Genomic DNA, 25,471 nt, shown 5'->3' on the forward strand with positions numbered 1-25,471 from the left:
ATTCTCCTTTGGATCAGAGAATCGAAAGGAACAATGGGGTTTCCACTCTAACAGAAAGGCAGAATTTTTCACTTTAATCTTTGTCTCTGCCTCCTATGGAATCTGGTAAATTTACCTGCAAAATATTTTTTTGTCTATGAACGATTTCATATCTTGCCTCTGCATCACAAAATCTGTCAAGTGTGTGCCATGTTAAATAGCAGCAAGGGGGAAAAATACATGTGTATGTGATCACAATTTACATGTGTGTATGTGTGTAAACAAAAGTAAATTCAGAAAATTTTAGTCAGGGCCTAAATATAAGAACTCCTGTTAAAACTCAGTACATGTATTTCTGAATCACCCTCAACTCTTGCAAACTACACCCATTAATTGTGGTGCAAATTAGGATAGGGAAAACCCTGAAAACACACAAATCCTGAGCAAAAGCATTATCAAAAGCAATAGAAATCCTGTTAGAAATGCCAGCAGAGTTCAATCTCCATTGACATCTGTTGCTAGCATCATAGTCTAAAACTCTTTGACATCTTAAACATTGGGAGCTGTGTCTCACTGCTCTAGACATGGGTCCATGAGAACATGTAAGACCAATATCATCAAAATTTTAAATGTATTCTTCTTCATAAGGGCTCAGTTGGTCAAGAATCCACCTGCAATGTGGAAGACCTGTGTTTGATCCCTGGGTTGGGAAAGTCCCCTGGAGAAGGGAATGACTACTCACTCCAGTATTCTGACTTGGAGAATTCTTGATAAATCAATTTTCTTAATGCTAGAGAGGAAGATGGATCAGCATTCTTTTTACCCTCCCTCTCAGCTTTATCAGGTAGCTTTCACTTGAAAACCCTAGAAATTCGTGAAGCCACTAAAGCAAACACTAGATTTTATGCTTTTTTATTGAGAGAAAATTGCCTTTGAAAGTTTCTGTTTTGGCACAAATTACTAATGTTTTAGAAAAAGCAAGGAAACTTCCTCATCATGCCCATATTGTTGCTGTTTAGTAGCTAAGTTGTGCCCAACTCTTTGCAACCCCATGAACTGTAACCCACCAGGCTCCTCTGTCCATGGGATTTCCAAGACCAGAATACTGGGGTGGGTTGCTGTATCCTTCTCCAGGGGATCTGCTCGACCCAGGGGTTGAACTCATCCTGGAGAAGATCTTCTGCATAGGCAGGCGGATTCTGCACCACTGAGCCCCCGGGGAAGCCCAGACCCATATTTACTAATTGTCTAAAAAAGAGTTTGCTTTAATAAGATATACACTGTAGCAGAACAAAAATGCTATGTCTTACAGTCCCAGTGAGGAGACATATTTGCCACACAAAGGGGTTTTTTTATTTGAAAAATATAGTCCTCTTTTCCATGGCAAAGACCTGTAATGTATGTCCCCTTTCATATGGCTACTGAGGCTCAGCTATTAGCCCTGGAATAAGCAGGTTATTCAATCACAGAGAATCTGAGCAACTTTATGTTCAAAGACATAAATGATGATGACTGCATTTTTTTGGTTTCCGTATTCAGGAATATATATATATATATACTCCTGTGATCGCCCATTGAGTAAAGTACAGTTTTGATTATTGCATTAACTTATTTTTCATCAAATGAAAATTTTAAAAATTATAAAATTCTAAGAAGGCAATGGTATTTAACAACTACAAAAAAAAAAAAAAAACAAACAGATTTCATGATGGTTCTATCAACTAGCTTTTAAGAATATTAGTCATGCATCAGAATGATTGACATCCTACCCAAGCTCTGCTCCTAACTGGTTATGTAAACTTGATTAAGTTACTAAACATCTCTACACCTCAATTTTAAGATTTTTAAATTGGAAGTTTCCTAGTATCTGCATGAAGATGTGGAGAGGGATTTTAAAAGCTTAGCCCATTGCCCATAAACCTGTCAATGTCACATACTGGAGACAAACAGAGCTCAGTGAGTGAATAAAATGATTTGTGAAAGAAACGTTATTTTAAGACATGTGTGGTGTCTTAAAGCAATACAATCCTGAAGCAGGAGACTCGGTCATGTCTACTATATTCTCAACACTTATTCATATTTCTGATAAATATGAGTATGTGCTCAAAAAGTTTTCCTGAGTGAATGCAGGTATAGCTTGGAATGATTATATCTCATGTAAGCATTAAATCATAATTTTAAAGAGCATTTTCTCTTGTACTTACTCATTTCACATCCATAAGGATGTTGGTACCAAATAAAGCAAAATGAATTGAAACAAATATGAAAACACAAAACGTCAAACGTCTAACTGAAAGTACATTCACTTAGAGCAATAGAGCTCCTGCACATGAGTGCTCATACCAGCATCATTTATAAGAGCTAAAAAGTGGAAATAACCAAAATGTTTCCAAAACAATCATTCAAATGAAGAATGGATCAGGAGAATAGGTGGTATCGCAGAGCAGCCTATTAAGTGACCATAAGGCGTAGTGGAGAGCTGATATGGAGACACGCCATGGAGAGACTCCACGAGGCGAAAGAAGACAGGTACCAACAGTCATATGCGAGCTGATCCTATCTCTAGGAAACGCCCAGAACCGTCAAATCCACAGAGACAGAAAACAGAGGAGTGGATGCCCGTGTCTGGGGGAAACAGGGAACGGGAGTGACTGCTAATGGGTACAAAGTTTCTTCCTGGGGTGGTGTTCTGGAATCAGATAGTACTGATGACCTCTTGCCTGGAAAATCCCATGGATGGAGGAGCCGGGTAGGCTGCAGTCCCTGGGGTTGCTAAGAGTCGGAGACGACCGAGCAACTTCACTTTCACTTTTCACTTTCACGCATTGGAGAAGGACATGGCAACCCACTCCAGTATTCTTGCCTGGAGAACCCCAGGGATGGAGGACCCTGGTGGGCTGCCGTCTATGGGGTCGCACAGAGTCGGACACGACTGAAGCGACTTATCAGCAGCAGATGACTGCACAACCCTGTGAACATACTAAACACCACTCAGCTGTACAGTTAAAAGTGTGAAAGTGATGATATGTGAATTATCATTATAAAGCTGTTATTTAAAAAGTGATAGAGCTGAAAATACTCATATTAATTACAGATCAAGTGCTGGGACAGAAAGAGTCCTGGGGGGTTCTAATCTGCCAATATCAGGGCAAAGTAAGATGGTTATAATGCTTTGATCTTAAAGAGGAGGGTAAAATTTATGAAGAGAGTTTACCATGAAGCAAATTCAGCTTGTATTTCAGGATCCCTTAGTGTCCTGGGCCCAGGAAACTTGATTTGTAAATTTATTTTCTTTTTCTTAAGAAGAGCCTCTGAAATCACAGAAGACTCAGGCTCTGAAAACCTTCATCTTTACCTGTCAGTACCACGGAATCATACAAGAGGATAAAGCACAGGTGAGGTTCAGAGACCTCCAGAATGCCAGAACGAATTTCTCTCGGTGAGTTTCATTCATTGCAAGTTACAGTGAGAGCCACACATTTCTCTGTTTTCTGTTCCTCTGCTGTGGGAACATTGTGAATATGTCAAGAATTTAGAATCCCGGTCAACAAAAGTCCATGTGCCCTATTTTCACTAATGGACTGAGTGTTTGCTTGGTCACTGAATTTGAGACATTTCAAAAGGATCAGAGGCCTCAATACAGCAATAAAGATAATATGTCAGGTTCCGTGGTCATGCTTATGTTCAGAATTTCTCACAGCACAGATCCTCAAGACCAGAATCGGGATCATGACCCAGCATTCTGTAAAGAGCTGCCATGATGACAAGATGCGGGTGGAGCTGTGTCACCAACATATAAGCAAGACACCTCATGCACAAAAGGTTCACTGACTAGACTGCTCTGGCCCACAGGGCCCTTGACAGAAGGAATATCTTCTCAGGAAACCATCTTCATGGGACTCACAGCAGCAGCATTTCTTGAGCAACCATAAAAGGTGGAAAAGTCAAGGGAAGAGAGTGTGAAGGTCCCAGTCACTAAAGATGGAGTGTCTGCAAGTGAAACTCAGCGAGACACAAAATTGTGGTCTGAATTATAACACTCAGACAGTAGCTTCAAGGTCATACATTCATCCTTGAACGAGGTGCCCTGGGAGTTTTCATCAACAGGTTGGGTCATATTTCATCATATATCAACTGAACTGTTATTGAATAGAGTTAATGTCACTTCCAGGAATTCTATCACATCTAGAGAAATGTGATTGGGCTAAAAACAGGCATTTCTGGAGAAGGCCTTTTAGATTCCTCTTTTCACTGTTCCTCCAAGATTCTTCTCCGTAGACCAATCCAAGAGTTGTGGGCTTCTTGGCACTGAGTTTCAGAGCTGGAAGTACTTTGACGATGCCTCTGGCATAAAATGAGAGCTTCCCAGGTGGCTCAGTGGTAATCTGCCTGACAAACAGGAGACATGGCTACCATTCCTGGGTTGGGATAATTCCCAGGGAAAGAAATGGCAACCCACTCCAGTCTTCTTGCCTGGGAAATCCCATGGACAGAAGAGCCCACTACAGTCACAGGGTCAGAAAAGAGTCGGACATGACTTAGCACATAAACAACAGCACGGCTAGCATAAACACCTAAGACAGAAAGAGCCACCCCCTCGCAGGGCTGCCCACAGCCAGAGCCCCATCTGCACTCTGGGTTTGTGCTTGGCTCCCCCGCAGCCCTGTGTCACTGTGTCACCCAGAGCACAGTAGTACACAGCCGAGTCTGATGCTTGCACTGCCCGTTTCTGCAGGTGGAAGGACCTGTCACTCTGAACAAGAGTGGCCTGAAAACCTTCACTCTTTGGCTTTGGGTCTGACATCAAGCCCTTCAGGAGGAGTCGAGGAGCTTTGTTGAGATGCTGGATATACCAGAAAAGATAGACATCCGAATAAGTGGCCTGGTAAGTGCAGTTCAGGGTCATGAGAGCCCCCTCTGAGACAGTCACTGGGCCTTCTGTCTGGTTCACTGAGTCACCATTGGTCCCTCCTGGAAGAGAATCACTTTGTTATAGTAGAAATGTACAAGAGGAGAATTTTCAGCCAGAGAAGAAATATAAAACTTACCTATAATCATAGGAAAATGAAAAATCATTAACATTTAGGATAAAATGTTACTTACTGAATATTAAGATGATCAGAAGAACTGAGTGAGTGGCAAAAGGCATGTTCGCAAAAGAAAACGATTCTTGTTCCCTGCAATACACAAATCTAATAAATCTAGTTTCCATATGGATGTTACAGAAGCTCCTCGCTCAGAAACTGAGAGCCCCTTTCTGTACTGCAGCAATATTCTGTCTTATGGCTACAAAGCAGGCGAATGAAACCAGCTCCTGAATACAATGAGCAACCGCATCTGAAGGAAGCCCCGCCCTCTGGTGGTGATCGTGAAAATTGCACCACAGTCTGGTCTGACCTATTTCTCCTGATAATAGCTTGTGGGGTACAGATAAGAGAATGGGACAGGGCCCAAAGAAGAGAGTCCTAAACATAGGCGTGCTTAGGGAATATTCTATTATTACTTCTATAATTTTTTGCACTGTACAGGTATCTCTAGCTTCGCGAGAAACCCCAGTTACAATTTCTAGATGGAATAGTCAGATTTCTTCCTTCCATGTGTCTCCAAGGTTTCCATGGGTCAGAGAAGGATCCTCCTGAATGGAAAGTGCTCCCTCCTCTCCTGAACTAGCTCTGTTCATCCCCAAGACTCAGTCAACATGCCATGGAGGAAATCTTATCTATGGCCGGTGTCAAATAATGTGTGGTTAATGATAAGGTTATTATTACATACCCTACCATCATAAAATGACACATTTGTAAAAATACCAAAAAAAATTACCATTACTTCTTTTTCACAGTTAAAGGTAGAGTTGACTTTACAACTAGAAAACTGGACAAAATATATGAAACAGATTTTGGATCTTGTACATCAGGGAGCACAGAGATAAGGAAGACAGATGAGATGAGCACTGACACTGCCCAGCTTGCTTCATGGAGGCAGCTTCCAGGCGCCAGTGCGTGAGGGATTTACTAAAACTGTCTCACTGGGGATTGAGATGGAACCTAGAAATTTGTGGACCACTGTACAAGAGAGGAGGGATGTGGACAAAAGAGAGAAAGGGAGAGACAAGGGCAAGGTGGCAGCATGAGGAGGGAGGAGATCCAAGGTGAGTCTTGGGCTGAGTGACAATCTGCAATAAAGAGAGAAACCTCAGTGAGTTTGGTAAATCTCCCTGAAAAGATCTCCTTTGGGGCCCCTGGACCATACTTGGATGTAGCACTTGTCACATTCTTGCTTTGATTCAACTAAGTATTTTTTTTAGAAAGTCAACTTCAGATGCTTAATATATTAACCAGGCTTGCTTCATTTCAAAGGCATGTGTGTGGTGTTTATCAGGCTCCTGTTTATTTATTTTATTAGAGACTCAGGAATCTCAGTGGAAAGAGCTGTCTGCTCAGTGTCTATCAGCCTGTATGTCTAGGTTCCTGTGCAATTATTTGTGCAAGTGGAGTGAACCCAGCAGAAGATATAACAAAGTCATTTCATAGCTGCTTCTTTTTCTAAGATTTACTTTATGGAAAATATGGTTGTATTATGGTAAGAAGCCAAAATATTGTTCTTTGCTGACATAAACCATTGTAAGGCATGGAGACTTTGTGGCTGCAGTCAGGTGTGAGGTTGCCTTACACGGGTTTTCAGGGCAGTGCTATCAATCCAGTAACAATGGCTATGACTTGGTCACTTGAACTAAGAGCAATTTCAAGAACAATCTTCTTGAAATGTACCTTTCCACCTACAGAGGTTTTCTCACCAGTTAAAATGAACTCCTACTAAAATTAGAGTTACTTTTTAATTCACAGCTGTGTGCTGAGTTATTTGTTTATGGCTGCCCTGGGTCTTAGCTTCAGCTTGTAAGATTTAGTTCTCTAACCAAAGACTGAACTTGGGACCCCTGCTTTGGGAGTGCAGAGCCCTATCCCCTGAACCAAAATTGCCCCTAAAATTGGGGTCTTGAGTCAAGTTATCATGCTGGTAGGACTCTCTGGCTCAGCAGATCACTTCGGTGCTCTTAAACTTTTGTGCATGTTCAGGAATCCTTAGGGTCCACCAGACATGATTCCTATCTCAACTTGCTTTCAGTTGACTGAGGAGCAGGTAAGCAAAAAAAAAAATAAAATAAAATAAAAAATCCTCTGCTCTGTCTGTAGTCCCACAAGCCTGGACCCAGAGATGTGGAATGAGAGATCAGACCAGAAGTAGGGAGCTGATACAGTTAGCACCAGGGAAATAAACCCTGCTTGAATACTTTTTTTTTCCATTGTAAGATTTATTTTTGTTTTTTCATCTCCTTCTCCCTTTCTCTGGCCTGTTTACCAAGATGTTGAAGCCCCAGTGCTCAGGTGGCCAACACCCAGTGCGCAGGACTCTAGGATGTTAGGGAGGAAGTCTGCACTGACCTTCAGGTGGGTGTCCAGACATCCACCCTATTAAATGAGGATGGGGACTACCTCCCCCAGGACCATTAAAACTATTCTAACTATTAAACTCTGTATTTTGATTGCTGTGTTTATAAATTATGAGATGACAAATAATCAGTGTCTAGGCCACATCTCCCTGACTGCCTGGCGGTAAAACATATCTCTTTCCACACCTTCTGTGCCCCCCACTGTCCTTCCAGAAAGGCTGGTCCCCAAAGGCGCGGACAGGAGTTCAGCCTTCAGGGATGCAGAGGGGCTGCTCTGTGCCCTGGGCATGACTGTCGCGGAGCGCTGACCCGAGGGGCTCCGCATTCCTGCTCGTGGGCAGAGGAGTGGGGAGATGCTCCTGCCTCGGGAGGGGCTGATACTTTCTCCTAGTTTCTTGGAGCAGGGGAAAAGCTCACTCCACTCCAAAGATAGCTTATTGTAAGAGTACATAAACATTTTTTCCATATATCAGAAATATGACTGATGAATAGATTTCCCCTGAGGTGACATTATTATTGGCAAAGAGAATATCCTGTATCCTGTTTGAATACAAACAATACACAACATGCCTGCAATATTTACCAATGGACTGCTCTGACCCACAGCGCCATTGTCAGAAGGATTATCTTGTCAGAAAACTCTCCTCCTGGAGCTTACTTAGGTAGCAGCATTGCTGTAGCAGCCATAGGGATGGAAAAGTCAAGGGAAGAGAGAATAAAGCTCTTAGTCACTGAAGATGAACTGTCTGCAGATGTATCTCAGCAAGACATACAAATAGCCTGAATTATTAAAACCAGAGACTACCTTCCAGATCACACAGTCATCCATTAACAATGTTCCTGGGAGTTTTCATTAACAAGTTGTGAAATATTTCAGCATATATCAACTGAATTGTCACCGAAGAGTTAATGACACTTCAAGGGATTCTGTGCCTTTTGGGGGAATGTAAATGGGCCGAAAACAGGCATTTCTGGAGAAAAGCACTTAGGTTCCTCTTTACACTGTCCCATGGAATTCCAGTTGAGCTATTTCAAATCCTGAAAGATGATGCTGTGAAAGTGCTGCACTCAATATGCCAGCAAATTTGGAAAACTCAGCAGTGGCCACAGGACTGGAAAAGATCAGTTTTCATTCCAGTCTCAAAGAAAGGCAATGTCAAAGAATGCTCAAACTACCACACAATTGCACTCATCTCTCATGCTAGTAAAGTAATGCTCAAAATTCTCCAAGCCGGGCTTCAGCAATACGTGAACCGTGAACTCCCTGATGTTCAAGCTGGTTTTAGAAAAGGCAGAGGAACCAGAGATCAAATTGCCAACATCTGCTGGATCATGGAAAAAGCAAGAGAGTTCCAGAAAAAAAAAAAAAAAAAAACATCTATTTCTGCTTTATTGACTACGCCAAAGCCTTTGACTGTGTGGATCACAACAAACTGTGGAAAATTCTGAGAGAGATGGAAATACCAGACCACCTGACCTGCCTCTTGAGAAATCTGTATGCAAGTCAGGAAGCAACAGTTAGGACTGGGCATGGAACAACAGACTGGTTTCAAATAGGAAAAGGAGTACATCAAGGCTGTATATTGTCACCCTGCTTATTTAACTTCTATGCAGAGAACATCATGAGAAACGCTGGACTGGAAGAAACACAAGCTGAAATCAAGATAGCCGGGAGAAACATCAATAACCTCAGATATGCAGATGACACCACCCTTATGGCAGAAAGTGAAGAGGAACTAAAAAGCCTCTTGATAAAAGTGCAAGAGGAGAGTGAAAAAGTTGGCTTAAAGGAACAACATTAGGAAAACGAAGATCATGACATCTGGTCCCATCACTTCATGGGAAATAGATGGGGAAACAGTGGAAACAGTGTCAGACTTTATTTTGGGGGGCTCCAAAATCACTACAGATGGTGAATGCAACCATGAAATTAAAAGACACTTACTCCTTGGAAGGAAAGTTATGACCAACCTAGATAGCATGTTCGAAAGCAGAGACATTACTTTGCCGATGAAGGTCCGTCTAGTCAAGGCTATGGTTTTTCCAGTAGTCATGTATGGATGTGAGAGTTGGACTGTGAAGAAGGCTGAGCGCTGAAGAATTGATGCTTTTGAACTGTGGTGTTGGAGAAGACTCTTGAGAGTCCCTTGGACTGCAAGGAAATCCAACCAGTCCATTCTGAAGATCAACCCTGGGATTTCTTTGGAAGGAATGATGCTAAAGCTGAAACTCTAGTACTTTGGCCACCTCATGCGAAGAGTTGACTGATTGGAAAAGACTCTGATGCTGGGAGGGCTTGAGGGCAGGAGGAGAAGGGGATGACACAGGATGAGATGGCTGGATGGCATCACCAACTCAATGGATGTGAGTTTGAGTGAACTCCAGGAGTTGGTGATGGACAGAGAGGGCTGGCGTGCTGCGATTCATGGGGTCGCAAAGAGTCGGACACGACTGAGCGACTGAACTGAACTGAACCCCAGATTCCTCTCTGTAGGGCAATCCAAGAATTCCAAGGTCCTTAGCTCTGAGCTTCAGAGCTGAAAGTACTTTGACGATGCCTCTAGCATAGAACTCTGGAGAGCTGCCCACAGCCTGACCCCATCTGTGCCCTTGGGTTTGTGTTCAGCTCCCCCTGCAGCCTCTCTCACTGTGTCACTCAGGGCGCAGTAGTACACAGCTGAGTCTGATGTTTTCACAGAGGATTTCTGCAGGTGGAAGGAGCTGTCACTCGAGATATGAGTGGCTTCGAAGCCTCTGCTGGTCACCTTCTGGTTTCCTAATAAGCTTTTCAGGAGCAGCTCAAGCTCTTTGTTTTGGTACTGGACATACCAGAAAAGAGAAACTGAATAGCTGGACTGATAAGTACACTTCAGAGTCAGAGATGCCGTCTCGGGGAGGGTAACAACACCTTCTGTCTGGGTCACCGAGTCTGCACTGGTCCCTCCTTAAAGAAAAAACCACACACACACAGTAAGACTTTGTTAAGTTGGCTAAGGAAGAGGGACCATCTCCCGCTCGATAGAGGTTACATGACATCCTAAAACAAAGGACTAGAACATCTTAGAAATTTTAAATAAACGTTACTCACGCATTATCAACAAGGTCACAAGTCCTAAGCACAAAGCCGAGAGCATAGCTGGCTCAGAAGCCGTGGAGGCTGAGTTTGGGGATACACGAAAGTTGAAAAAACTACTCCTCTAGTTTCTTGATCCTTTGTTGAAATCTTCAAGAAAATCTTGGTTCAAGTGTTATGCAAGACAAACTCCCCTACAGGATCATGCTGTAGGATGAGCAAGAGAGAAAGGTTCTCAGAACTGAAAGATGACTTTATTATCAAACCACCAACGAAAGGGAGCAGCGCCCTCTGTCGTTCTCCCTCTGTTCCTGCAGTCTGCTGTACATCTTTTGGTATTTACCGGGAAAAGGAGCTCAGTTCAGTTCAGTTCAGTCGTTCAGTCGTGTCCGACTCTTTGCAACCCCATGAATTGCAGCATGCCAAGCCTCCCTGTCCATCACCAACTCCCGGAGTTCATCCAAACCCACGTCCACCGAGTCGGTGATGCCATCCAGCCATCTCATCCTTTGTCATCCCCTTCCCCTCCTGCCCTCAATACCTCCCAGCATCAGAGACTTTTCCAATGAGTCAACTCTTCGCATGAGGTGGCCAAACTACTGGAGTTTCAGCTTTAGCATCAGTCCTTCCAAAGAAATCCCAGGGTTGATCTCCTTCAGAATAGACTGGTTAGGTCTCCTTGCAGTCCAAGGGACTCTCAAGAGTCTTCTCCAACACCACAGTTCAAAAGCATCAATTCTTCGGCACTCAGTTCTCTTCACAGTCCAACTCTCACATCCATACGTGACTACTGGAAAAACCATAGCCTTGACTAGACAGACCTTTGTTGGCAAAGTAGTGTCTCTGCTTTTGAATATGCCATCTAGGTTGGTCATAACTTTCCTTCCAAGGAGTAAGCGTCTTAATTTCATGGCTGCAGTCACCATCTGAAGTGATTTTGGAGTCCAAAAAAACAAGTCTGACACTGTTTCCACTGTTTCCCCATCTATTTGCCATGAAGTGATGAGACCAGATGTCATGATCATCGTTTTCTGAATGTTAAGCTTTAAGGCAACTTTTTCATTCTCCTCTTGCACTTTGATCAAGAGGCTTTTTAGTTCCTCTTCACTTTCTGCCATAAGGGTGGTGTCATCTGCATATCTGAGGTTATTGATATTTCTCCCAGCAATCTTGATTTCAGCTCGTGTTTCTTCCAGTCCAGCGTTTCTCATGATGTTCTCTGCATAGAAGTTAAATAAGCAGGGTGACAATATACAGCCTGACATACTCCTTTTCCTATTTGGAATCAGTCTGTTGTTCCATGCCCAGTTCTAACTGTTGCTTCCTGACCTGCATACAGGTTTCTCAAGAGGCAGGTCAGGTGGTCTGGTATTCCCATGTCTTTCAGAATTTTCCACAGTTTCTTGTGATCCACACAGTCAAAGGCTTTGGCATAGTCAGTAAAGCAGAAATAGATGTTTTTCTGGAACTCTCTTGCTTTTTGGATGATCCAGCGGATGTTGACAATTTGATCTCTTGTTCCTCTGCCTTTTCTAAAACCAGCTTGAACATCAAGTTGTAGGCATAGAAGGGAAATAGGTATCAGGGATGAGCGTAGGGCTCAAGGAAGGAAGCACCAAATAATTTCTGCTGACTTTGCAATGGTGTCCGATGCTGAGACAGTTGGTAATTCCCCTGTCTTTAAGATGCAGAGAAATACAGTTCCCTTAAGGCTTTCCAGGCCCAGCATCTATTGTCTGATCACACTGAGCAATAAGCTCATTTAGGCAACTTAAGTTACGGTGTGAGTGTGAAGAAAGACTGAGCTGAGACCTCTTCTTGCCATTTCCCTCACTGGTCCCCTAGAACCAGGGGATGAGCTGTCTCTGCTTAGAATGTTCTTCCTTTCTGTCCAGAATCTTTGCCTAGGCAACTTTTTATTCCTTCTTTAAGAACCAATTTACATGCCAACTCCATATGAAAGTACTGATCCAGTCCTTCAGGCTGAATTAGGACCCACCTCTCTTCCCACCATACCTTGTATGCACATATATCACTGTCATTTCTACACCGTATTGGAGTCATTTGTGTACTGTTTTTCAAACTAGGTTTGATGCACCTGAGATCAGGAACTTAATCTTATTCATCTCAGTGGCCAACTTCTCAAAATACACAGAACACTAGTTCAGAGCAAATGGCTTAAACATATTTGAAAAATGAATGAATAAGTGAATGAGTGGACATGTCCGGGTGTACAATGATCTATTTATGAAGTACAGTCTCTACGAGAAATAGTTCTCAGGCCCACGGTTCGATGAGCTTCTTCCAGTGGCATGTCTAGGGTCTGAACACAGGGGCATTAGGTATTTCCCAAAACTAAGGCACAGTTCTTCATATAAGAGACAAGTCTCATACTGACTATTTTAAAAATATTATAGCACCTTTATACATACAAGACTTAGGTTAAGTATAAACATCTTCAGTTCACAGTTCTTAATCACCAAAGTGAAAGTCGCTTAGTCATGTCCGACTCTTTGCGATCCCATGAACTCTATGGGGCTCTCCAGGCCAGAATACTGGAGTGGGTAGCCTTTCCTTTCTCCAGAGATTTTCCCAACCCAGGGGTCAAACCCAGATCTCCCGCATTACAGACGGATTCTTTATCAGTTGAGCCACAAGCAAAGCTCTAGAATGTGGAGTGGTAACCTATCCCTTCTCCAGCGGATCTTCCCGATCTAGAAATTGAACCAGAGTCTCCTGCATTGCAGGTGGATTCTTTACCAACTGAGCTATCAGGGAAGCCCATGCACATAAAATACAAAATTAATAGAATTCATATTAAAATGTTAATGCGAGAAGTAATATTTTACTGAAACTAAAGGGGTGGTGAAATCTCATTAGAAGAAAGCTGTAGATTGTGTCATTCAATAATTCACCTGATTAAGATGATTTGGCGCTTAATGCACTATTGTCTGCTGCTGTTGCTGCTGCTGCTGCTAAGTCGCTTCAGTCGTGTCTGACTCTGTGCGACCCCATAGACAGCAGCCCACCAGGCTCCCCCCACCCCCACCCCCCACCCCCCCCCCCCCCCCACCTCCCCGCCACAACTCCCATCCCTGAGATTCTCCAGGCGAGAACACTGGAGTGGTTTGCCGTTTCCTTCTCCAATGCATGAAAGTGAAAAGTGAAAGTGAAGACGCTCAGTCGTGTCCGACTCTTAGCGACCCCATGGGCCGCAGCCTACCAGGCTCCTCCGTCCATGGGATTTTCCAGGCAAGAGTACTGGAGCGGGTTGCCATTGCCTTCTCCACACTATTGTCTGAATTACTGTGATTAGTGATTTCTAGTATTTTTACTTCTATTCAAAATATCTATTTAAGTCAGCATTATATAACTCTATTATTGAACAAAACATCAAAAAATCAGCACTGAAAAAAATACTCTGCATGTACTGCTACTCTTTTTTCTACTGAATTGCATGTTGATACATTCAAACTTTTAAAATGTTTAAAAAATATTCTTAAAACTTTTATCCATTTAAAGACCTATGATGCTTTTATTTGTAAAGTGTCATTATTCCATTTGTCTTTAATTAGAATACTGGGAGTATTCTAAATTGGCCCAAAAAATGATTAGAAAGATTAGAAATATGATAGAAATTATTTAATTTGTTGTCATCCAACAAAAATTCCAAATCAAAAAATTCTAATGTAATTCCTACACCCTGTAGGTTGGCAGACTTTTTTTGTCTATAAAGGGTCAAATAGTAAATAGTTTAGGTTTTGAAGTCGTACAGTCTCTGCTACAACTATGCTGGTATAGCACAAAGCATCCATGGTCAATGCATAAATAAATGAGCATGGCTGTCTTCCAATAAAACTTTATTTATAAACATAAGTATCAAGCTACTTTGGCCTGTGGCTATCCTTTGGCAATCCCCACTATACTCCAAGAATTTATCCATAAACCTCTAAACATTACTTTTTTCACTAAATATTATCATAGCTTTTTGAGGAGGATTAAAATAAAAAACACATTAATGGATAGAAAAGAAGAAGGAAATTGAGTGATGCTAATGCCAAAGATCCTTCCTGGGTGGCTCAGCGGTAAAGAATCCACCTGCCAATGTGGGAGATGTGGATTCGATCCCTGGGTCAGGAAGATCCCCTGGAGGAGGAAATGGCAGCCCACTCCAGTATTCTCACCTGGAATTCCAGTGGAGAGAGGAGTCTTGCAGGCTACAGTCCATGAGGTCACAAAGAGTTGGACACGACTTAGCAACTAAACAACGACAACAAATGCCTAAGATACATTGATGCTGAGTTTTCAAGAATGAAAAACACAGATATGGACACTATCATTAAGGAGATCACAGAGTAGGATTGAAAATAGACCTTAAACAAATAATGAAACAAAAATAAATTACAAACCTGAAAATGCAGAGGTCTATAATTCTAAAAATATCCACTAAGCTTTCCTTAGCTACTGACTCTTGAATAAGTATACAAGAATGAGTAGGCATTTACTACTTTTTTAAACTCTTTTGAAGCAAGGAAAAGAATTTTAGGAAAAGAAAAAAAAATAAGAAAATCACCTAAAATTTCTATGAATGGGTTATATAAGAGGAAAATAGTGCCTTTGACAAACTTAGTATTGTTGAAGAGGGAGGGAGGAGAGACAGAGAGATTAGGGACACATAATGAAATGAAGTTGGACAGGTAGCTTCTCTTTGTCCTAAGAGCAAATGGGGATCCAGGTGACTGATATGCTAACATCTGCACTCTGGCAAAATCACTCCCACTATGGAAAAGGGACTACATGGAAGAGTGATGGGGTGTGTCAAGTGTTGAGCAGGAGACTGAGATGGATTTTTAATGAGGATTGTGGAGGTGAATTGGGCTGTGGGGATTGTGACATCTTCTAGAAGACTTTTAGGAAGCAAAGTCCACAGAACTGGGAATTAGACTGAATACAGTATCTCAAAAATGAATATCACTAAACAAACAAACAAAAAAACTACATGAGTCTTAATATAGCCTAAACTGAGAGTACAGCAGAAACTATTTGCCTATAGAATGCTCATTTTCTACTACCTCTAATAGAACTAATTTTTATTTTATATTGGAGTGTAGTTGATTGGCAGTGTTATGTTAGTTTCAAGTGTACAGCAAAGTGATTCAATTATACATAAACATGTATCTATTCTTTTTCAACTCTTTTCCCACTTAGGTTATTAGAGAATACTGAGCAGTTTTCCCTGTGCACTACAGTGGGTCTTAGTTGAATATATACTTTATTTTTTTTATTTTTAACTGGAGCATAATTACTTTATACTCTAGCGATGGTTTCTGCCATACATCAACATGAATCAGCCACGTCCCCTCCCTCTGAAACCTCACTCCCACCCCCCTCCCCATTCCACCCCCTAGGGTGTTACAGAGCACCGGCTTGAGTTCCCTGCATCATACAGCAAATTCCCACTGGCTGTCCATTTTACACATGGTAATGCATATGTTTCAGTACTGCTCTCTCCAGTCTTCCCACCCTCTCCCTTCCTCACTGTGAGCAAAAGTCTGTTCTTTAAGTCTGCATCTCCTTTGCTGCCCTGCAAATAGGCTCATCATCGCCATCTTTCTAGATTCCGTACGGATGCACTAATACATATTTGTCTGTCTCGTTCTGGCTTACTTCACCCTGTGCAATAGGTTTTAAGTTCATCCACCTCATTAGAACTGACTCAAATGTGTTCCTTTTTATAGAGGAGCTACCCCACATCTGAGGCCAGGGGCGGCTGCCAAGAAGAGCTACCCCATGTCCGAGGTCAGGGGCAGCGGCTGAGAGGAGCAACCCCATGTCCAAGGAGCGGTGGCTGTGCGGGTGCAGGAGGGCCGAGAGGAGCTATTCCACCTTCAAGGTTGGGAGGGGCGGTGGTAAGAAGATACCCTTCCTCCAAGGTAAGGAGCAGTGGATGCGCTTTGCTGGAGCAGCCGTGAAGAGATACCCCGTGTCCAAGGTAAGAGAAACCCAAGTAAGACGGTAGGGCATCAGAAGACAGACACACTGAAACCATAATCACAGAAAACTAGTCAATCTACGGACCATAGCCTTGTCTAACTCAATGAAACTAAGCCATGCCGTGTGGGACCACCCAAGACGGAGGGGTCATTGTGGAAAGGTTTGACAGAATGTGGTCCACTGGAGAAGGGAATGGCAAACCACTTCAGTATTCTTGCCTTGAGAACCTCATGAACAGTATGAAAAAGCAAAATGATAGGATACTGAAAGAGGAACTCCCCAGGTCAGAAGGTGCCCAATATGCTACAGCAGATCAGTGGAGAAATAACTTCAGAAAGAATGAATGGATGGAGCCAAAACAAAAACAGTAACCAGTCGTCAATGTGACTGGTGATAGAAGCAAGGTCCAGTGCTGTAAAGAGCAATATTGCATAGGAACCTGGAATGTTAGGTCCATGAATCAAGGCAAATTGGAAGTGGTCAAACAGGAGATGGCAAGAGTGAACATCGACATTCTAGGAATCAGCTAACTAAAATGGACTGGAATGGGTGAATTTAACTCAGATGACCATTATACCTACTACTGCGGGCAGGAATCCCTCAGAAGAAATGGAGTAGCAATCGTGGTCAACAAAAGAGTCCGAAATGCAGTACTTGGATTACAATCTCAAAAATGACAGAATGATCTCTGTTCATTGCCAAGGCAAACTATTCAGTATCACAGTAATCCAAGTCTATGCCCCAACCAGTAATGCTGAAGAAGCTGAAGTTGAATGGTTCTATGAAGACCTACAAGACTTTTTAGAACTAACACCCAAAAAAGATGTTCTTTTCATTATAGGGAACTGGAATGCAAAAGTAGGAAGTCAAGAAACACCTGGAGTAACAGGCAAATTTGGCCTTGGAATATGGAATGAAGCAGGGCAAAGGCTAATAGTCTTGCCAAGAGAATGCACCCTGATAGTATATTCAAAAGCAGAGACATTACTTTGCCGACTAAGGTCCGTCTAGTCAAGGCTATGGTTTTTCCTGTGGTCATGTATGGATGTGAGAGTTGGACTGTGAAGAAGGCTGAGCACCGAAGAATTGATGCTTTTGAACTGTGGTGTTGGAAAAGACTCTTGAGAGTCCCTTGAACTGCAAGAAGATCCAACCAGTCCATTCTGAAGGAGATCAACCCTGGGATTTCTTTGGAAGGAATGATACTAAAGCTGAAGCTCCAGTACTTTGGCCACCTCATGCGAAGAGTTGACTCACTGGAAAAGACTTTGATGCTGGGAGGTATTGGGGGCAGGAGGAGAAGGGGACGACCGAGAATGAGATGGCTGGATGGCATCACTGACTCGATGGACGTGAGTCTGAGTGAACTCCGGGAGATAGTGATGGACAGGGAGGCCTGGTGTGCTGCGATTCATGGGGTCTCAAAGAGTTGGACACGACTGAGCAACTGAACTGAATTGAACTAAAGAGAATGCACTGGTCATAGCAAACACCCTCTTCCAACAACACAAGAGAAGACTCTACGCATGGACAAAACCAGATGGTACACATTGAAATCAGATTGATTATATTCTTTGCAGCCAAAGATGGAGAAGCTCTATACAGTCAGCAAAAACAAGATCGAGTGCTGACTGTGGCTCAGATCATGATCTCCTTATTGGCAAATTCAGACTTAAATTGAAGAAAGTAGGGAAAACCACTAACCACTCAGGTATGACCTAAATCAAATCCCTTAAGATTATACAGTGGAAGTGAGAAATAGATTTAAGGGTCTAGAACTCACAGATAGAGTGCCTGATGAACTATGGATGGAGGTTCGTGACATTGTACAGGACACAGGAATCAAGACATTCTCCATGGAAAAGAAATGCAAAAAAGCAATATGGCTGTCTGGAAAGGTCTTACAAATAGCTGTGAAAAGAAGAGAGGCGAAAAGCAAAGGAGAAAAGGAAAGATATAAGCATCTGAATGCAGAATTCCAAAGAATAGCAAGAAGAGATAAGAAAGGCTTCCTCAGCAATCAGTGCAAAGAAATGGAGGAAAACAACAGAATGGGAAAGCCTAGAGATCTCTTCAAGAAAATTACTGATACCAAGGGAACATTTCATGCAAAGATGGGCTCGATAAAGGCCAGAAATGGCATGGACCTAACAGAAGCAGAAGATCTTAAGAAGAGGCAACAAGAATACACAGAAGAACTGTACAAAAAAGATCTTCATGACCAAGATAATGACGATGATGTGATCACTCCCCTAGAGCCAGACATCCTGGAATGTGAAGTCAAGTGGGCCTTAGAAAGCATCAGTATGAACAAAGCTAGTGGAGGTGATGGAATTCCAGTTGAGCCATTTCAAATCCTGAAAGATGATGCTGTGAAAGTGCTGCACTCACTATGCCAGCAAATTTGGAAAACTCAGCAGTGGCCACAGGACTGGAAAAGATCAGTGTTTATTCCAATCCCAAAGAAAGGCAATGCTAAAGAATGCTCAAACTACCACACAATTGCACTCATCTCACACGCTAGTAAAGTAATGCTCAAAATGCTCAGCAATACGTGAACCGTGAACTTCCTGATGTTCAAGTAGGTTTTAGAAAAGGCAGAGGAACCAGAGATCAAATTGCCAACATCCGCTGGATTATGGAAAAAGCAAGAGAGTTCCAGAAAAACATCTATTTCTGCTTTATTGACTATGCCAAAGCCTTTGACTGTGTGGATCACAATAAACTGTGGACAATTCTGAGAGAGATGGGAATACCAGACCGTCTAACCTGCCTCTTGAGAAACCTTTATGCAGGTCAGGAAGCAACAGTTAGAACTGGGCATGGAACAACAGACTGGTTCCAAAGAGGAAAAGGAGTACATCAAGGCTGTATATTGTCACCCTGCTTATTTAACTTATATGCAGAGTACATCATGAGAAACGCTGGGCTGGAAGATGCACAAGCTGGAATCAAGATTGCTGGGAGAAATATCAATAACCTCAAATATGCCTATGACAGCATCCTTATGGCAGAAAGTGAAGAGGAACTAAAAAGCCTTCTTGATGAAAGTGAAAGAGGAGAGTGAAAACATTGGCTTAAAGCTCAACATTCAGAAAACTAAGATCATGGCATCTGGTCCCATCACTTTATGCGAAATAGATAGGGAAACAGTGGAAACAGTGTCAGATTTTATTTTGGGGGTCTCCAAAATCACTGCAGATGGTGATTGCAGCCATGAAATTAAAAGACGCTTACTCCTTGGAAGAAAAGTTATGACCAACCTAGATAGAATATTCAAAAGCAGAGACATTACTTTGCCAACTAAGGTCTGTCTAGTCAAGGCTATGGTTTTTCCTGTGGTCATGTATGGATGTGAGAGTTGGACTGTGAAGAAAGCTGAGCACCAAAGAATTGATGCTTTTGAACTGTGGTGTTGGAGAAGACGCTTGAGAGTCCCTTGGACTGCAAGGAGATCCAACCAGTCCATTCTGAAGGAGATCAGCCCTGGGATTTCTTTGGAAGGAATGATGCTAAAGCTGAAACTCCAGTACTTTGACCACCTCATGTGATGAGTTGACTCATTGGAAAAGACTCTGATGCTGGAGTGATTGGGGGCAGGAGGAGAAGGGGACGACAGAGGATGAGATGGCTGGATGGCATCGCTGACTCGATGGACATGAGTTTGAGTGAACTCTGGGAGTTGGTGATGGACAGGGAGGCCTGGCTTGCTGCAATTCATGTTGTCGCAAAGAGTCGGACACAACTGATCGACTGACCTGAACTGAATACTCCATTGTGCCTATCTACCACAGCTTCTTTATCCATTCATCTGTCAATGGACGTCTAGATTGCTTCCTTGTCCTAGCTATTGTAAATAGTGCTTCAATAAACTGAGGTACACGTGTCTTTTTCAATTATGGTAGAACCACAATTTTGTTGTGAGTGACAACATGCTGAGATTGAAAAGATCCTGATATCCCAACCTAGACAGCATACTAAAAAGATGAGACATGTTTTCCAACAAGATCTATATAGTCAAACCTATGAATTTTCCAGTAGTCATGTATGGATGTGAGAGTTGAACCATGAAGAAAGCTGAGCACCGAAAAACTGATGCTTTTAAACTGTGGTGTTGGAGAAGACTCTCGAGAGTCTCTTAGAGAGCAAGGAGATCAGACTAGTCAATCCTGAGGGAAATCAGTCCTGAATATTCATTGGAAGTTTGATGCTGAACCTGAAGCTCCAATACTTTGGCCACCCGATGTGAAGAACTGATTCTTTGGAAAAGATCCTGATGCTGGGAAAGATTGAGGGCAGGAGGAGAAGGGGATGACAGAGGATGAGATGGTTGGATGGCATCACTGACTCAATGGACATCAATTTGATCAAGTTTTGGGAATTGGTGATGGACAAGGAAGGTTGGCGTTCTGCTGTCCATGGGATCGCAAAGAGTCAGACACAACTGAGCAACTGAACTGAATTGAACTGAGAACAACAATTTTGTTGTAAGCGACAACATGCTGAGTCTGAAAAAATCCTGATATCCCAGGCTCCTTTGAAGAAATGTGGGGACATGGACTAACACTCTGGTAAATGAAATGCAAGTAGAAGGTGCTGGGTGAAGCTTCCAAAAATGATTGACTTGGCCAGCATGTACTCATTTGCCTCTTGACGTTCTTCCTGGAAGGTGTATAAAGTGGATGGATTTCTTACTATTTGGGCAAAGCATATAAACAAAAGTGACAATTTAAGGACAAGAAACAGCTAGAAAGAAGACCCTTGATTCCTCACAAGATTATGGAGCTAGTATACCAGCCCTGGACTGCACATGGTACCTGTGATAGAGCTTCTTTATATGAGGGGGAAGTAAACTCCAGCCTGTTAAAAACATTGTCTGAGTTTTTTGTGATGTGAAGCTGAACCAATATCTGATATAAATGATGTTCATTAAAAATACAACCCACCACTGCATCAGTCTGATTGAGTAAACTCCTAATAAACAGGTCTTCACAGGTGTTCTAGGTGATTCTGACACAGGTGATGTTGGTGGTTTAAGGTCTGGAATGTGGGAACCACTGTCCTACCAACCTTTCCCCTGCCCTCTCCTACCTTTTTCACCAAGTGTCACATAAATATAAATGTCCTTTGTCCACAAACACATTTTCAGTAGCATCAAAACTGTATCAAGAAAACTACTCTTACCAGGAAGAAGAATACAATGGATGGAAAACTGTTATATATGTGATAATAAACAGAAGTATCCACTTTCAAAAAACAATATTTTAGGGGCTGATAGCAGAAAACATGTATCTCTCACTTGTAAGGGGGGAAATTCTGACTTTTGGATAAATTTCCATCTCTTTAATGGAGAAATTGATGGTTAGAAACCATGCAAATCATAAATGGCAGAATCAGATTCACATCTTTGTCTCTTTTACTCCAAATACTGAGATCTTTGTGTCTATTATTACATAACTTTTTCACTCCTCAGTTTTAAAGTGAGAAGTTTCATGGAAACAGTCCTAAATCCTTTTTATTTCTAATACTGGCGAACCTACTGTTTCCTATACAGGAATTAGAGAAATACTAAAATCATCCCATGCATCTTAAAGCCCCACCTAGGTCTTTAGGGGGCTGCACATATAACAGACGAGCCCTTCTAGTACTGAGAAGTCCTTCTTCATCCTCCAGAGGTGACCTGGTAAAATTAGAACTTGAAGGGTCTTTAGGCTCATCAGTCTAAATCCTTTGTTTAAACTGAGGACACTGAAGGCTGCTACACCAATGATATGGCTAAAGACACAGCCAGGATGGGCAGGGCTGAATTTGGCATTTCAGTTTCCCGTTCTAAATCCCATGCCCTTTACTATAGTCTGACATGCTACCGAAAACTCAGGAATTTGAGGGGAGCTCCCTTTCGTGTTGCTAGCTGTTTGCAGACTCTCCTTTGTGGGAAGACAAAACCACCAACTCTGCACACTGTCACGGCTTCTAAGAGACAGCTCCGGCAGGTTTGCTCTGGGGCTGCAGGTGCCGGCTGAGCAGTGTGTGTCTGGAGCACAGAGGTAAGTAGCAGTGTCCTCGGCCTGGGAAGCCGTGATGGACACGGAGCTGCTTTGGATGGAGCTGTCAAGCGTGAAGTGCAGTCTTCCACTATGCTTCTGTCTCTCATTTGAACGCATTAGAATCAGATGAACATAGCCTTGCCTTGAATCCTGTCTGTACCACTGTAAGGCAGTTAAAGTAATACTTTTAAAGCTGCAGTTCATGGTGACATTTTCACCCTCCTGGATGCTCAGGGTCTGCAGATTCTGTTCTCCTTGCTGGCTATTCACCTCTAGGCAGAAACCCAAGGACAGAGGCCAGGAGTCAGTCACCGCATTTTCACTCACTAGTGTCTGCATTTCCTTCCATAATTTGAGGGTACATTTCCCAATTAACAGGCTTCCCTGGTGGCACAGTGGTACAGAATCTGCCTGCAATGCCGGAGATGTGGCTTTGATCCGTGGGTCAGGAAGATCTCCTGGAGAAGGGAATGGCAACTGACTCCAGGATTCTAGCCTGGAAAATTCCGTGGACTGAGGAGCCTGGCGGGCTACAGTCCATTAGGTCGCCAAGAGTTAGACAGGACTGAGCGACTAGCGCTTTCCCTTTTCCCTTTTCCCAATTGAAGAGAAGATTTTGCCCCTCAGTCCTGTGAGCTCTGAACTTTGGTCACCCTCTTCCCATCACCAAGAGCCCCGACCCACTGGCCAGCGGAAGCCACAGAATCACCAAAGACAGGGCCAGAAGCGTCTCCATTCTTCTTCTTTAGGAGGATCAGGGAAGACGCAGCTCTCTCTCTGAAATAAAGCCAGCTTCCTCAGTCTCGCTCTTTTTTTTTTTTTTTTTTTTTTTTGAGTATACTCATCCAGTCCCTCTGAGACCCAGAGAGAGTCTCAGGTTTCTTACCCAGCCAATCAAAGGAAGCTTAACTTTTTGCTTTCCATGCAAACATGTTGATTTTGAACAAAGTGAGTCTGAGGAGAGAGGCACTGCCCTCTTGTGGGGGCAACATCATCCTGCTGAAAGAACCACCTGAGGAAGATGAAGTGTGTTAGAGCTGGTTCAGAGGAAATTGCAAAGCTGTTCTATTCTCTGTCTTTATTGAACTCCAGTTCCAGCCTAGAGTGAGAACAGATATAATTTTATGCACTAAAAACTCAGTGAAGAAAGAACACTGCTGCCCAGTATTTACAGAGTGCCTCTGAGGAGCAAGGTTAGACTTCTTACACTCATTTCTGATACCCTGTCCTTCTTTTTTCCTAATTTGCCTCACGCTGGAATCACATTGTATATGAGTCAGGGTTCTTACTTACGAGTAACAGAAACTGACTCTGGCCGAATTAAATAGAAAAGGAATAAGTTAATTAATATTGGGTTTGCCTCAGAATCTCCAATATGGTCAGAGAACTGGACTCCAAAGCTATAGAGTCAGTCTACCAAACATTTAAGGAAAAGTTAACACTGATCCTTCTCAAACTACTCTGAAGTTGCAGAGATTGCATGCAGAGGAAGGAACATCTCAGTGCAAACTGCTTCATCACTTTGGCCTCATGATCTTGTGATCCGGCCTTGCTAGCAGTGCTGGAAGTTATGCATGAGCTCAAAAACACTGCTGCCCCCTTACCAAGTTTGACCCCGCTGATGCTATTGCTCAGTGCCCAATCTGTCAATGACACAGACTAATACTGAGTCCCTGATACGGTGTCATTCCCCAGAGAGACTTCCTGGATGCCTGATGACAGCTGGATTACATTATGGAGACAGCTGAGATTTGTTCTCACTGGAATAGACACTTATACCTGCACATGAATTTGTCTTCTTTGCTTATTATACTCTGCCAGCCTCATCCTCATAAACTCACAAAATGCCTAATTTCAGCAAGATATTCCCCACAGCATTTCTTCTGAGGAAGAAACTATTTTCACAGCAAAAGGTTACAGCCATGGGCACATACCCACAGAATTATTTATCTTACCACATACCCTATCATCCAGAAATGGCTGACCTGATTAAATTTAGAATGGCTTATTGGTTCTATGGGCTTCCCAGGTGGCCCAGTGGTAAAGAATCCACCTGCCAATATAGAAGATGCAAGAAACACAGGTTTGAGCCCTGGGTCAGTAAGATCCCCTGGGGTAGGAAATGGCAACCCACTCCAGTATTCTTGCCTGAAAAATTCCAGGGACAGAGAGCCTGGTGGACTATAGTTCCTGGGGCCACAAAGGGGACTGCATGACTGAGCACACACACACACACACTGATTCTATAATAGCAGTGGTTGGAAAACAGCTCTGAAAAGATGGCATTCTGTCTCTTCAGATGCAATGCATGCTTTATAGTGGAGATAAGTAATGGTGTCGTCTCCCCACAGCCAGGATGCATGATTCCAGAAATCAAGGAGGTGGCACTGGGTGTGGATCCTTCACTGTTATTTTCAGTAACTCACTAGCAAGGTGTTTGCATGTCATGTTGGTAACTTTGAGTTGTATTAGCTCTTATTCTCTAAAAGAACTAATGCTTTCACGAGGGAACACAGCGATGGTTTCACTGAACTAGAAGATAAGACTTCCATGTGGCTATTTGGGTTATATATGTCTCACAACCAATGAATAGAAAATGAGGTTACTTTACTGACTACAGTGTTTGATACCAATTACCAAGGAGGAATGGGGTTGTTGCTACATATCAAATATAAAAGGGACTATGTCTGGAACCCAGGAGATTTCCTAGGGGAGCCTCTTGGCACTTCATGACCAATACTAAAGGTTAATGTTAAATTACAACAATCAATAAAATACAAGATTTTTGAGTACTCACATCCTTTGAGAATGAAGAATTGGGTCATATCACTAGGTAAGTAACCCAATTCATGGAGGTTATGGCTGTAAGCAGGGAAAATATATAATGTGTAATAAGAAAAAAAGTTGTCTATATCAATTGCAGCAGCACCA

The 25,471-nt window shown here is 42.7% G+C and overlaps 2 gene segments (V, D, J or C); both read right to left on the bottom strand.

Moving 5' to 3' along the window:
- Positions 1-4,540: 4,540 nt before the first annotated feature.
- LOC128054486 (T cell receptor alpha variable 18-like) lies at positions 4,541-5,128 on the bottom strand. The segment is given in 2 exon segments: positions 4,541-4,950; positions 5,083-5,128. Coding segments are annotated over 2 exon segments (456 nt in total).
- Positions 5,129-9,957: 4,829 nt separating this feature from the next.
- Positions 9,958-10,560, bottom strand: LOC128054720 (T cell receptor alpha variable 18-like). The segment is given in 2 exon segments: positions 9,958-10,370; positions 10,515-10,560. Coding segments are annotated over 2 exon segments (459 nt in total).
- Between the last annotated feature and the right edge of the window lie 14,911 nt (positions 10,561-25,471).

This window comes from Budorcas taxicolor, chromosome 10, assembly GCF_023091745.1.
Source record: "Budorcas taxicolor isolate Tak-1 chromosome 10, Takin1.1, whole genome shotgun sequence".
NCBI lineage: Eukaryota > Metazoa > Chordata > Mammalia > Artiodactyla > Bovidae > Budorcas > Budorcas taxicolor.